The sequence below is a fragment of the Canis lupus genome, chromosome 7, assembly GCF_011100685.1.
Source record: "Canis lupus familiaris isolate Mischka breed German Shepherd chromosome 7, alternate assembly UU_Cfam_GSD_1.0, whole genome shotgun sequence".
In the NCBI taxonomy this organism is placed as follows: domain Eukaryota; kingdom Metazoa; phylum Chordata; class Mammalia; order Carnivora; family Canidae; genus Canis; species Canis lupus.
In genome coordinates, this window is record NC_049228.1 from 31,089,167 (window position 1) to 31,103,249 (window position 14,083).

The 14,083-nt window shown below is 43.9% G+C and overlaps 1 protein-coding gene and 1 long non-coding RNA gene across 5 annotated transcripts in view; one reads left to right on the top strand and one right to left on the bottom strand.

Moving 5' to 3' along the window:
• Positions 1–3,471, bottom strand: part of POU2F1 (POU class 2 homeobox 1) — a 186,946-nt gene extending 183,475 nt beyond the window's left edge. The window contains exon 1 of one of the 4 annotated variants that reach the window (XR_005362148.1): positions 3,363–3,471. Coding sequence is in view for 1 of the 4 variants with exons in the window: in XM_038542646.1 (XP_038398574.1) it covers positions 3,363–3,423 (61 nt within the window). In the remaining 3 variants the exon portion in view is untranslated. The remainder of the gene's footprint in view (positions 1–3,362) is intronic. The other 3 variants (XM_038542646.1, XM_038542648.1, XM_038542649.1) reach the window with 3 other exon arrangements.
• LOC106559032 overlaps positions 1–14,083 on the top strand; it is a 71,910-nt gene that overhangs the window by 13,329 nt on the left and 44,498 nt on the right. The window lies entirely within an intron of this gene.

A 14,083-nucleotide genomic window follows, 5' to 3' on the forward strand; every position in this document is an offset into this window, starting at 1 on the left:
GCAAATGATCTCTCCTTCTTTAGCCTGGCAGCTTCTTACTTGAGTTTGGGAGGTCACAAAGAACAGCTCTAAAATAAGCATTTATATTGATCCACTTCCATGATTATACTTACTTAAAACCCATGGTCTCCTTCTGAGAATTTGAGGGGGTGAATTTTTACAAAGCATAGAATGCCAACCAAAATAGGAGGCCAGTTAACAGTACTCATCCTTTCCTCTATTACAAAAATTCTAACAGTGGAATTTTGTTTATAAAATGCAGCGTACATTTTATCATCCTGGATAAAATATCTACAGCCTCGGTAGTGGTTAAATTGCAGCTATAAAGGAAATTGTCCCGAGATAAATGGTTTCCCTATGAGAAGGTTTCACTGCTACACTTCACCTCAGGACAATAAATCAAATTAACTGCACCTTGTCCTCAGTCCAATGACATCATCAGTTTGACCACATCTTGGGAATCGGGTGCAAAAACATATGCTATTTAAGGCATGAAATCATATTACTGCTTTTTGTCCATTCGACCTCATGCTTCAGGTCTCTGAAGCAGTCATTCACCTGAACATTCACATGAAAGCTACAGACTTTTTTCCCTGCTGCATTCGGGGCCTGCCTAGTGGAGGTGAAAAAGGAAAAATGATAAGAACTGGTCATTGGAAATTGGCTTGCTTTTAGCCCATCAAATCTACAATTTTGTTAGAAATTAAACTGAAGACTAATGTCTCCCAAAATATGTACCTAGCAACTGACCATAAAGTGCCTTATATTTTCAAAGGTTTAACACATCAATGCTAAATAACACTTCTCTGGTACTTTACTAATAGGGGTAAAAAAAAAAAAAACCACCAATGAGAAGCAACGCTGTTTTTAAAAAAACAAAAAAACAAAAAAACACTAAAACTATGTAAAATAAAAAAGAAAGAAAACTTTAACAAGGGAAAGACCAAAAATGAAAATTACTGTTTCTTCTGAATTACGGAAGTTAGCCTGACTTTCACAGACCAACTGTCCTAATTCTACATAAAACATAAAATCAATTCTGACAACTTAAAGAGGGGTGGGTGTGCTGGGAGAAGAATAAGTTACAAGATCAGGGTAGACACAATGCCTATGTTTATTATTCTACTATGTTCACTCATTTAACCATGACACAAATACTTAAAGAAAACATAACCCCATTTCTGTTTTTAGGAGTGCTACCATTAAAATAAGCAAACCTTAACAGGGATAGCACAAAATTAATATCAGCCATCTTTTAAATTAGAATGAAGAAGTTGAAAAGGAAATGCAGCACTGAGACATTCTGAAAGTGCTGTTAATTGGAACTTCTAAAACATTTAGTTATTCTACAACTCCTAGAAAAAAACTATGGGTTTTACAAATACTGCAGACCTTTTACAAAGCCTGAAAGTGTTTAACTTGGAGGTAGAAGCCAAGGGGCAGGGGAGAACTATCACCAAAGTAAAGTGATTTATTTGTATGAAATCAAAATAGGTTTCAGTCGCCTCTGAAAATGAGAAGATTTTCTTTCCTTAGGCCTAATATTACTGCAAACTGTAAGAAAGTCTTTTTAAGAGAAAACAAAACACGACAGAGTTGAAGCCTAGCTAGGAGCTGCTTTACTGCTGGTTAAGGCCCCAGGAGGGTTTGTTTTGCCCGCGGAGGACGGGTATGTGTATGGAAGTTGGTAGGGGAAAGTCATTTTGGTTATTAGTAAATAAATCAAGCGGCAGAGAATGAGGCCTAGGCAACTGCTAGAGGAGCCAAGGCCTAGCTCTCCCCCTGCTCTTCCCAGCACAGCCTGGGTTTGATCTCAGAGCCCCGTGGATTGCCAAGGAAAAAAAAAAAAAAGAATCATATCGAACCACAAAAGCACATGGGGCGAATGTAAAATATAAACACGGCGTTGGGCTGTGAGTGGCTGTTATTAAAGGTCTGAATTACTAAACATGAGAGGCGGGGAAAGCCAGGCGGCCATTTCAATAATATAAACCTCCCCGAATTAGACATTATTCAAATGAGAGAGGTTCGGCTAAGCCGAGAGTAGAGAGGACCGAGCACCCAGCAAGAAACCGACACCACAGGACCGGGGAGGGGGATCTCCGCCCCTACCTAACTCCCCACAGGAGAGGGGAAATCTAGAATATTATCAACTTGTCAGGCCAGCCGGTGCTCGGGCAGGGGCAGGAGGGCAGCCCTCTCTACATCCAAGTTCCTGAGAGGCCTCCGGGTGCTTCTGGGGCCTGAGAGCCAGAGGCCCCCGAGGGCCCCCGGCCCGGTCCGCCCGGGTTGGGCGCGGGGGCGGGGGCGCGGGAAGGGGCGCGGGGGCGGGGGGGAACGGAGATCAGACCACGCCAGACACCTCCAGCCAACTCCCCAGGGAAAGCACGACCCACGGGGACCGCTGACCGACGGTCCGGAACACATGGGGCTGCCCCGGAGGGCATCCCCCTCCGAGGGGAACTTTCCACGAGGGCCGCCTTCCCAGCCCGTCCGCCCCGGAGGGGGCGAAGCGGACCCCTGCGCGGGCTCCCCACCCCCGCCGCCCCGAGGCCACCTCACAGCGCCCACGACCGCTTGCCCCTACCCACCTAGGGCGCAGGCCCGGTTCAGGTCAGGCCGCCACACGGGGGACAAGCGGGGCGCGGCCGAGGTGCCCGGGGCCGTGACCCCCGGGCTCAGCCCCGCTCGGACCCCCGTGCGGCGGCGGGGCGCGGGCAGAACGCTCTCCCCGGGCGCACCCCCGGGCCGAGCCCCCCCCCGCCCGGGCCCTCTCCCGGGGGGGACGCGGGTGGCTGTCCGGCCGCCGGGGTCCGCTCCGGCCCCGCCGCCTCCCCGGCATTGTGCTCGCCGCCACCTCCATCCCCCTCCACGCCCCCCCCACCCCGCGCCCGCCCGGCCCGGGTCGCCCGCCCGCGCCCCGCCGGCCCAGCGGCTATGAATATGTAAAATGTCTTTATTGTCCTCTCCCTGTGCCCCGGCCCCGCGGCCCCGCCGAGGACCCGCTCGGGTTCGGGCACGGCGGCGAAGAGGCGGCGGCGGCCGGCGGAGGAGGAGGGCCGGTGCCGGCGGGCGGGCGGGCGAGCGGCGGCGGCGGCGGCGGCGGGGTGGGCCGGGGGCAGGAGGAGGGCGGTGGATCGCAGCCCCCTTTGCCCCTTGTCTTCCCCCTCCGCCTGGCCGCTCCGAGCCTCTTTTCCCCTCCGTTCGGCGCCCGGCGGGGGCTCCGTGCTCCCCGGCCCCCCATCTCCCCGCCGTTAATTATAATAATCCTGAGTACTAATAAATTATGCTAAGTCGCGGGGGGGGCAGCGGGAGCCGGGGTTGAGTATGAATATGAATATGTAAAATGCTGTAATGATTACCTGCTGCTGCTGCCGCCGCGGCTGAACTCTCATCTTGACTCGCTGCTCCTCCGTCCGCCATTTTGAATATTTTAACCAAAATCGCCCGGTCGATAAACCCTCCCTCGCTCCGGCTCCCCTCCCCCCTCCCGCCCTCCGTGCCTCCTCCCTCCTCTCCGCCCCCTCCCGCTCCTTCCTCTCCCCGGGCTCGCGCCAGGGGGCGCGCGAGGCCGTCCCCTAGGAGGAGCCCCACCCCTTCGGGCGCTCTGCGCACGCGCCTCCGGGTCGCCGTGGCTCTCCAGTAGCTAAAGCGCCCTCAACCTGCCAGTCACCCCTTTGCTGCACTTTCCCCCCGCCCCCCCGCCCCTCTCGGCTCTGCACATGCGCAACGCTTTCCACGCGCCTGAGATGCAGGCGGCGCATGCGTTACCTCTCCTGGGCTCCTTCTTGAAGCGTAACCTGTGTAGCACGTTGAGCATTCGTCCCTTCTTACTATGCCCCCTCTCCTCCCGCCCCACTGCCCTCCCAGCCTCACTCCGGCGTTCCCCAATGGACAGTGGCATTTTGAAAGAAGGGCGGGGGGCACGGCGGCCCAGAGCGTGGAAACGCGTGGAGTACCCGCGGGCAGGACCAGCCCCGGCGTCCCCTCCGCTGCGCGCTTTTTAAGGCTTTCCGCGCGGTTGAACCTCTGACAACAAAGGAGGGGCAGCTCCCCTGCTAGGTAATTTCCGGCCCGGTGGGCAGGTAGGGGCGGAAACGCCCGCCGCGGGGAGCCGGGCTGGAGGCACCTGCTGAGCTCTGCGCGGGCGTCCCGCTTTAAATTTGAATCCTAACGAGTCCCCGCCCCCAGCTCCGCGAATGCTGGAGACCCGGCCGGGCGAGCGCGCGGGGGAGGGTCTCGTGCTGGTTCTAATTAGCCTCCCATCCCTTCTGCTCTACTTGTTTGTAACCCCCGGTCGCTTCTGGGGCGCCGGACGCTCCAGTGGCCCGTGCCTGCCCCTGCCCCTGCCCCTGCCCCTGCCCCTGCCCTTGGCGGGGTTTTCCTGCGCCCCGATCGCCGCTCGCCCGACCGGAGCGCGTAGCCGGCGCCCTGGGCCGTGGGAAGCCGTTCTCCCCTGACTTTGGCTTGGGAACATACTTAAAACCTAGCCGTAAACTGGAAACTGATGACCTTAAAAAAAAAAAAAAAAAATCTCGAAATCAGCGGTAGCCTCATCCAGAATGTCACTGTTTCTCAGAGCAAAGAAGATAGCAGGCGTTTTGTGTTGTAAATCTCTTTTATTTCAGTCATGTTCTAAGATTTATCTTTAAAGGTAAATTTCCCTGGACAAGACCCAGGTCAATGATTTTACGAATTCTTTTTTAAAAAAGCCCTAAGATTTTTCCAGTTTGGGTTTTTGTTTGTTTGTTTGTTTGTTTTTGTTTTTGGTCTTTGTTTTTGAGGCTGAATAGAAAAGCATCTCTCCTAAGTGAAGTTAGAAAAAAAGAAATTCAGGAGGCCCCTGGGCGGCTCAGTGGGTTGAGTCTGTGATTCTTGATTTCAGCGTCCTGAGTTCAAGCCCCACCTTTGGTGTAGAGCTTAGTTGTTTTGTTTGTTTGTTTGTTTGTTTGTTTGTTTGTTTGTTTAATAAAAAAGAAATTCAATCCTAGATTGTCTTGAGAGAAATGACTGTAAAGTTTAAATGGAGTAGAATTGCCGATTCCACATAAAAGAAAAACGGATCTCTAAGAGAGCGGTTATTCTAACGGCTAAAGTTTTAATCACGGGTCTTAGTCTCCTCATTGAATTCCTTACACTGTGCGAGTACAGATGAAGCTATTGTCAGTGACAGCCAATGAATTTGGGGTGGGATTGATTTATTCATGGTAATTAAGCCGTAGGGTGTGTGCTTGACTGTGCAAACCAAATAATTGGGCCACCATATAATCTAATTATTTCAAGCCACGCCAACCAACACACAGTTAAGGAAATGCAAATTTCAATGGTGTTACAATTAATCCGGAAATAAGTTATATTCACCGGCATTACCATAGGGGAAGTCTCAAAATCTTCAACCTATTTGAAGCAAAGTTAATTACAGGTCCCTGCTCTGAGGGCAAGGAAATACCTCCAAGAAAAAGAACCTAAATACTTAAATTCCTGTCTTCTATCTTGATCTTTGTTTTGCTCTTTAGTTTAAAAAAGCAAATTAATATGACTCTCAGAAAGTAATTGAAGCCTGTGCATGTGCTATTCATTCTGTATCTCATTTCCATAAAAAGAAATTTTCATAGAATGAATTTTTATTTAAGGAAGAATAGCTCTGTGAGGAAAAAAAACAGTTTAAAATAGTCTATATCAATAATTCATTTTTCTCCTAATGAAAACGTTTATGCCTGGGCATAGTAGGTATTCATAAATATTTGCTGAATAAAAATAATGAATAATACCGTTATATATGTTAAGATTATTTTTTAAAAAATGATTAAGTCATTTATTCAACAAATATTTATCAACATCTGCATTCTGCCATCAACTTTACTAAGTGATAAAAATAAAAAATGTAGAAAACACTGCTTTGACCTCAGCAAACTCTGCGTATCAATTATTTTTTTTAATCCTCACAACTCTGGGAGGTAGAAACTGTTAATCCCAATTTTCCAGGATGAGGAAATTGAGACACAGAGATGTTACATTTACATTACTTGCCTTTATTGGGGTTTTCCAGAGAAACAAAACCAATGGAGTATATATATATATATATATATATATATATATATATATATGAATGACTTTCATTATGCAGTTGACACTTGAACAAGGCAGGGTTTAGGATTGCTGACCCTCCCAAGCAAGTGAAAGTTCAAGTATAGCTTTTAATTCCTCAAAAACTTAACTGCTAACAGCCTACTGTTGACTGGGGAAGCCTTACCAATAACATAAGTAGTCAAACAGTGAATTAACACTATTTTGTGTATTATATGTATTATAAATAAATATACCACATTTTGTGTGTTATTTGTATGTTATATATATTGTGTTACTGAATTCTTACAATAAAGTAAGCTAGAGAAAAAATGCTATTAAAATCAAAAGGAAAAGAAAATACATTTACAGTACTCTATGATAAAAAAAATTCATGTATAAGTAGACCTGCGCACTTCAAACCCATGTTGTTCAAGGACCAACTGTATATATGAAAGAGATTTGTTATAAGGAATTTGCTTATACAGTTTTGGAGGTTGAGAAGTCACTTTATGTTCCTTCTACCATTATCCCATACCCTTAATATCCATCCTCACACGTGTTCCCCAGATTTCTGTCTGTATAAATTAGAAAACTCATGCAGTTCTTTTGGAATGTAGCGTCTCTCCTCACAAGTCAGATGATGAGGAGCTCAGGTCTCATGGTAATTTGGTGGCTATGATTAAGCATTCAGTCTCTCCTAAGGTCTAGCAGCAGGCCAAGAGCTATTTTTCAAAAGGAGAATAGTTATCCATAGAGGATGTTCTAAAATCCTAAGAGTCTGAGCTGCAGGTCACCTGTTGAGACCTGCCAGAGACTCCTAGTAGCTTCCTTACCTGCCACTGACACTTCAAGCACCATTGGATCTGCTGGATCATATGGCGGAAATGGCAGAGCAGCTTGCACAGCACTCTGGACATATTACAGAGTCTTCTCATTCAGCAGCTTTTTGAGTCACTTGGAAAATAGGTTGGAATAATACACTCCAATGGAATATGTTGCCTCCAAAATCCAAAGAGTTCCACTCAGCATTGTGCCTCTTTTTTGACTGTAAGAGAGGCCAAATGTAACAACTTATCCATTACCTTAGAAGGGATATGTTGACATGCCCCACACTACTGGATTCCCCCCAAATTTCACTGAGATAGAAGGCCCCTCAATTTGTGCCAGATTTATTTCCAATGTCTTACCAATAAGCCTACAGTGGGTACTGCTTCTTGCTCACCATGTCCAATCAGCATGGTATCATCAGTGTAATGGATTAGTGTGACAACCTGTGGAAGGGAAAGGAGATCAAGATTCCCATGAATTAAATTAGAACAGAGAGCTGGAAAGTTGATATACCTCTGAGGTGGGACAGGAAAGGTAGAATGCTGGCCTTGCCAGCTGAAAGCAAACTGCTTTTGGTGGTTCTTATTGACAGGGATAAAGAAAAAAGCATGCCAGCCCAATAGCTGCATATCAGTTTCCAGGATATGTGTTAATTTGCTCAAACAACAAAACCACATCTGGTATAGCAGCTGCAAGTACAACCACCACTAATTCAGTTTAACAATAATCCACTATCATTCTCTAAGATCCACCTGTCTTCTGTACAAACCACATAGGAGAGTTAAATGGGGATGTGGTGGGAACGACCACCCCTACATCTTTCAAATCCTTTTTTTTTTTTTTTTAATTTTATTTATTTATGATAGTCACAGAGAGAGACAGAGAGAGAGAGGCAGAGACATAGGCAGAGGGAGAAGCAGGCTCCATGCAGGGAGCCTGACATGGGATTCGATCCCGGGTCTCCAGGATCGTGCCCTGGGCCAAAGGCAGGCGCTAAACTGCTGCGCCACCCAGGGATCCCCATCTTTCAAATCCTTGATGGTGGCACTCATCTCTGCAATCCCTCCAATATGCAGTGTTGCTTTTAGTGTATTATTTTCCTAAATACAAGTAGATCTAGTGGCTTCCATATGGCCTTTCCTGCTATAATAGTCTCACTCCACAGGTCAGGGAACCAACGTGGGGATCCTACCAGTTGCTTCGATTTTTCAGGACGGGGAAAACTGAGGCATAGAGATGTGAAGTAACTTGCCTAATGCCACACCACTATTGAAAAGTATACAGGCCAGGAGCTTACTCTTCATGGTACCAGTCTGCTACTTGCTTTGAATCAGGCAAAATCCTGGAGGTTCATATATTTCAATGTGGGAAGAGAACATATTAATGGTTAGGTCCTTGTATGTAATCTCATCATAATAAAAACATAGACATGGGTGAAAACTTACATTCACACAAAAACATACATAAATAGCAGCTCTGTTACAACTGTCAAAAACTAGAAACAATCCAAATGTCCTTCTGCAGGTGAATGAATAAACAAACAGGGATACCTGCATGCTGTGGAATACTATTCAGCAATAAAAAGGGATGAACTACCAACACACCAACTTCAACAAATCTCAAAGGCATTGTGCTGAGTGAAAGAAGGCAGTCCCAAAAGGAATCCTACTATCTGATTCCATTTGTACGACATTCTTGAAATCCCAAAACTATGGTGATGGAAAACAGATGAGTGGTTCCCAGGAGATAATGGCGGGAGAAGGTGCAACTGTAAGGGATAGGCATGTGAGAGGATTTTTGGGGTAATGGAATTGTTCTGTATCCTGATTGGGCTGGTGGGAATAAAAATCTATACATATGGTTTTATTCATATGTATACACACACACACAGGTATAGAAGCAGTCAACGGTATGATAGTAAGTCGGCCTAGGTATTCCTGTTACCAGGTGTTCCTTTATTAACAGTAGAAATATGCAAATGGGAAGGTGTCAGTATGTCTTGCTAAAGGGAACCACGTAAGCCTTTGCAGCAGGGTCACCCCGTTCCTTCCTCTTTCTCCCTTTTTCTCATCTGGAACATAGATGCCAAGACTAAAATTCGAGCAGATCTTTTGGGCTGTGGGGTGATGTTCTCAAGAGATCAGTCCATGTGAGGAGCAAGAAGCAAATCCGATCTTCTCCATGGGCTGAAGAGAAGCCTGGGCCTGAGCGTGGCATTGCCTTCCTTCACCTGAACTTAACTCTGGGTGCTGCTATGTTAGTTTTGTTAGACTGAAGAATCCAGACTCTGGAGGATGTATTCTAATGACTGTAATTACCGTAGGTAACTAAATTAAAAATGGTCATTTTTTATAAATATCTCCAACATTTTGCCCATTCATAAACATTATCATTCTAATAGAGCAAATTAATGTGTTTAGTGACTGGTAGTGCATTTCGTAACTAATTAATCTTACAGCAGAGGCTTCCAAGCCATGTTTCGTGAAGCCCTTAAGGCCGGCCTTAAGGTAGGATGAAAACCAACCTTCTACCTCTTCTTTATTCAGGAGGTATATATATACACCTGGAGCTTACATATATATATATAAGCTTAGCAATAGTAACTTTTAAAAGTTTTCAAAATAAAATGATCCATGGCTATTGTATATGAAGCATCAGGAGCTTAATCTCCTTTTCCTCCACATCTTACTTCATAACCAGGAGTTTTTCCAAGGAAGATTTTTGATCTTGCCTTAGATACTTCCATGGTCCTCTACCTTGAACAGGTGGAGAGGGCTTCTAGTAAGTGAATGAATATATTCTGATCACATATATTAATATTCATAAAAGGATGTCAAACCTACTGGCTGTAGCTGACTGCTGCAATTTATGTTTCTACTCTTAATGTATAACGTGGAGTATTTGTACTCCTCAGAGAATGTACACTGAAGTTTTTAACAAGTCAATATTTATCAAAAAGCTCAATATCATTGATGGAAAACTATCTGATGGATACATAGCCCATTTTCCTCCCCTGGTTCAGGGTCAGCAAATTCATGACCCTATTCTTCCTACCATCCCTTCTCAAGCCTCTGGCCAACTTCTTTAATCCATAGCCCTTTCTTATGCTGAGCCTAGACTCCCTCAAACATGATTCTGTCCAACCAGTGCTTCAGGCAGTCATTGGCATCTCATCAGTGCTGGCATGCAGGATGAAATCCATTTGTAATTCCAACCCTGGATACTCTTAAAAGCTAAACTGTCACAAAGCTGTGCACTTGAAATACATCATTTTGTCCCCTTGTAGGCTTCTTTCCTAGAATTATGCTTTGGACTTATGTCATCAGCCTACATTAAAATCATAAGAAAAAAAAAACCTCTGAGAAATGTATCATATTTACTGTAGGAGTGTTTTTGGAGTGTCTATCTTCTTTCTGGGTATTCTTTCTTAATATCTGAAGGGCAGAGTTTTAAGACATTTGCCCAAATTCATACAGTAAGGGACAGAGCTAAGAACTGAACCAAAGATTGCCTGATCTCTTACCTTCTCTGCCTTTCCTCTCTAAGGCCCCCACATTTGCTCCCTGCCTTGCCGGCCATCTGCCTCCCCATTCTGACATTTGGCCTACGTCTAGACATTCAGCCCTGGGCTTTGTTTCCATGAGGTTTTTTTGGTGCTTACTTTTTCCTGCATTCATTGATTCCATATCTGCCCTTCCTGTTTTCTCCTGCCTCTTCCTATCCCTTCTCATAAGCTTTTCTAGATAAACTCTTCCTGCATTTACTCATCAACTCATTATAGTCTGACATCTGCTCCAATCATTTTCCTGAAATTACTTTATTGGAAGTCACTGATGACCTCCTAACTGCCAGATCTGATAACATCTTCACTCCTCATCCTGCTCCATCTCTCCACAATTTGACAATGGTGATTGTTCCTCCCTTCTTAAAACCATCTTTCTAACTCTGGCCTGTGACAAATTGCTCTCCAATTTCTCCCCTTAGCTATCTTGACCGTGTCTTGGTTTTCCTCATTGGATCCTCATTTTCTCCCCATCTAATATAGGTACTCTCCAAGGATTTACCCTCATCCCTCTCCTCATTGCTGCAAGCCTCATGTCATTATCTATCCCCACAATTTCAGCTGTTATCCCTCTGAAGACAACCCCCAAATCTACACCTTCATGCTGCTTTCCCCTCCAACATCAGACTATGTTTGTTACATTTGTCTCTTTCACTAGAGTATAAACTATTCCAGGGGTGGTCCATCTTGTCCTCATTTTTTTTATATCTTTTTTATGCTTAAAGTAACAGCTCAGGGGCTGGACATAGTCTATGTTTAACCATTTTTTTTCATACTTCTCTCTGTATTTTAGTGACCATTCAATGGTGTATGAGAAGCCTTTATTCTCTCATAAGTATTCTTCAGGTACCTACCAGGTGCTTGGCATTGCTCTAGGCAAAATATTTCTTTTTGATTTTTGGAACATCTTGAGATGAGTGCACATTTAATTCAACCTTTTTATCTTTCAAGTCTGTATCTATAACTCTATATTTGATCTATCTTAAGATGCACATTTTTTCACATTTTAGTATCTTTGAAATCAAGATGCATCTTACAAAGAATGTGCAGGAAAACATTGCATCATAGTTTAATTGGCAGCATTTTTTAATGGTACATAAAATAATGGTCTATCTTACAATCGGTAGCATTTTAAATTCCATGAAATATGGTTTTTACATGAATTTTTATGGTTTAGATATTTCATTCTGATATGTTTTATCATCCAAGAAATATTTAATTATTCTGAGTATATACTAGACTTTTTAAGGCAGGACAAGAAATGTTTTGAAGGGATTTTCAATGATACGGGTTAAAACAAGAGGAAAAAGATTTCCACGGCCATAGAAGTTTCACACATACAAGCATTTCCTCTGCTGTAAATATACAGCAATGACAGATAAAATGCAAAGACGGATAACCAAAAATAAATGGGCTCAAAAGCAGTTATCATTTCTAGGAATCAAGAAGAGCACAAAACACAAACCATGAGTGAGTCTGTTGCAGTGGGCCTATTAGAGTATAGGCCCAGAGGCAGGCAATGGTGCCTGAAGTATTATTAGTGCCACAAAGAGGACAAACCAGAACACACACACACACACACACACACACCTTTTGTATCTGTAGGGCTTTGTTATAATTTTATCTTACATAAATCATCTTGATTATCTTACAAAAATGACAACTTAAAAATATAGCATTTTATGATACAGAGAATTCCCATGTTCGCCCCATTCCCCACTTCTCCTCCTCTTTAGGAAACCATTTATATTTGCTGCTTATCCTTATCCATCTCTTCTTGCAACTATATAAATTCTTATTTTTCTCCTTTTCTTTCACAAAAGAGAGTGGTTCCATCTATATTGTTCTGTACCCTGCTTTTTTCACGTACCTGTATATTAAGAAGATCGTATCATGGAGATTTTACTCATTTTTTTTATAGCTGCGTGTACTTCATGGTGTGTGTGAACTGGTTTACTCAACCAGTCCTCCTCTCTTGCTGGACAAGCTATATACAAAGTTTCCTGCTACTCACAATATCAAAGTGAGCAACCTTCTTCCTGAGTCATTTCATACTCCCACACACCTTTGTGAATGGAGGCTGAATAGAATTGCTTCCTGACTGCTGCCTGAGGCTATGGCTTTTTAGGAAGTTGAGGATCTGCCAAGTAGGAAGACCAAGACAGCCTTACAACCGGGAAGTGAATGGATCTGCTCCCTGGAATTCTCTAATATTGCTGGAACCCTAACCACCACCAGAAGACCCAGAATAGACTAGAGACCTGGCAGGTAGGGTGACAATAATCACAAAACTATTAAACAGCAAAAGAGAGAGAAAGGAGAAAAACTTCAAAAAATATGTACACATGTATGTGTACAGATATATGTATTTCAAAAGCAAAATATATGTATGTACATGTTAATATATATTACATATAAAATTGGGTCTGTACTTCAGAACTAGACCAGGATCAATTCCCAATGGTTCAAAGATTTAAATGTAAAAAAATAAAAATAAAAATTCCAGAAGAAAACATGAATGAAATCCTTTATAAAAAGCTATTAAACGGGGATCCTGGGATCCCTGGGTGGCGCAGCGGTTTAGCACCTGCCTTTGGCCCAGGATCCTGGAGACCTGGGCCTGCAGCCCAGGGTGTGATCCTGGAGACCCGGGATCGAATCCCACGTCGGGCTCCCGGTGCATGGAGCCTGCTTCTCCCTCTCCCTGTGTCTCTGCCTCTCTCTCTCTCTCTCTGACTATCATAAATAAATAAAAATTTTAAAAAAAATCTTTAAAAAAAAAAACGGGGATCCCTGGGTGGCTCAGCGGTTTAGTGCCTGACTTGGACCCAGGGCATGATCCTGGGGTCCTGGGATCGAGTCCCACATCGGGCTCCCTGCATGGAGTCTGCTTCCACCTCTGCCTGTATCTCTGCCTCTCTATCTCTCAGTCTGTCTCTCATGAATAAATAAATAAAATATTTTTTAAAAGCTATTAAGCAATATTAATATCATAAAAAATGGAATTTAAGGCAAAGGAATAAAAATACATGTTAAGGCTAATCCATCAAGAAGCTATAACAAAAAAAAAAAAAAAAAGAAGCTACAACAGGGGCACCTGGGTGGCTCAGTGGTTGAGCATCTGCCTTTGGCTGAAGTTGTGACTAGGGGTCCTGGGTTGGAGCCCTGCATCGGGCTCCCTGCATGGAGCCTGCTTCTCCCTCTGCTTGTGTCTCTGCCTCTCTCTGTGGGTTTCTCATGAATAAATAAATAAAAATATCTTCAAAATACAAATTTAAAAAATTATGAATTTGTATGCAACTAACAACCTATCTTGAAATGTATAAAATAAAAACTAAATTACAAAGACTGACAAGATCATAAGCATAGAAGACTTCAATGAAAAAGGTGTTTCTCCCAATTATTGCTTAACCAGAAATGTAAAGTATGATGCCCATTCCCATCTTGTTACAATCAAGTGAGTCGGAACCCTGGCAAGACCGAGCCCAAACTGCAGACCATTAATATTTAGCTGTGTCTGGACATATCTAGCAGTGTGAAATGGATCAATAGACAACTGTTTACTTAAAGGTCTAAAGAAACTTCTTCTTCTTCTTTTTTTTTTTTTCTAAAGAAACTTCTGAG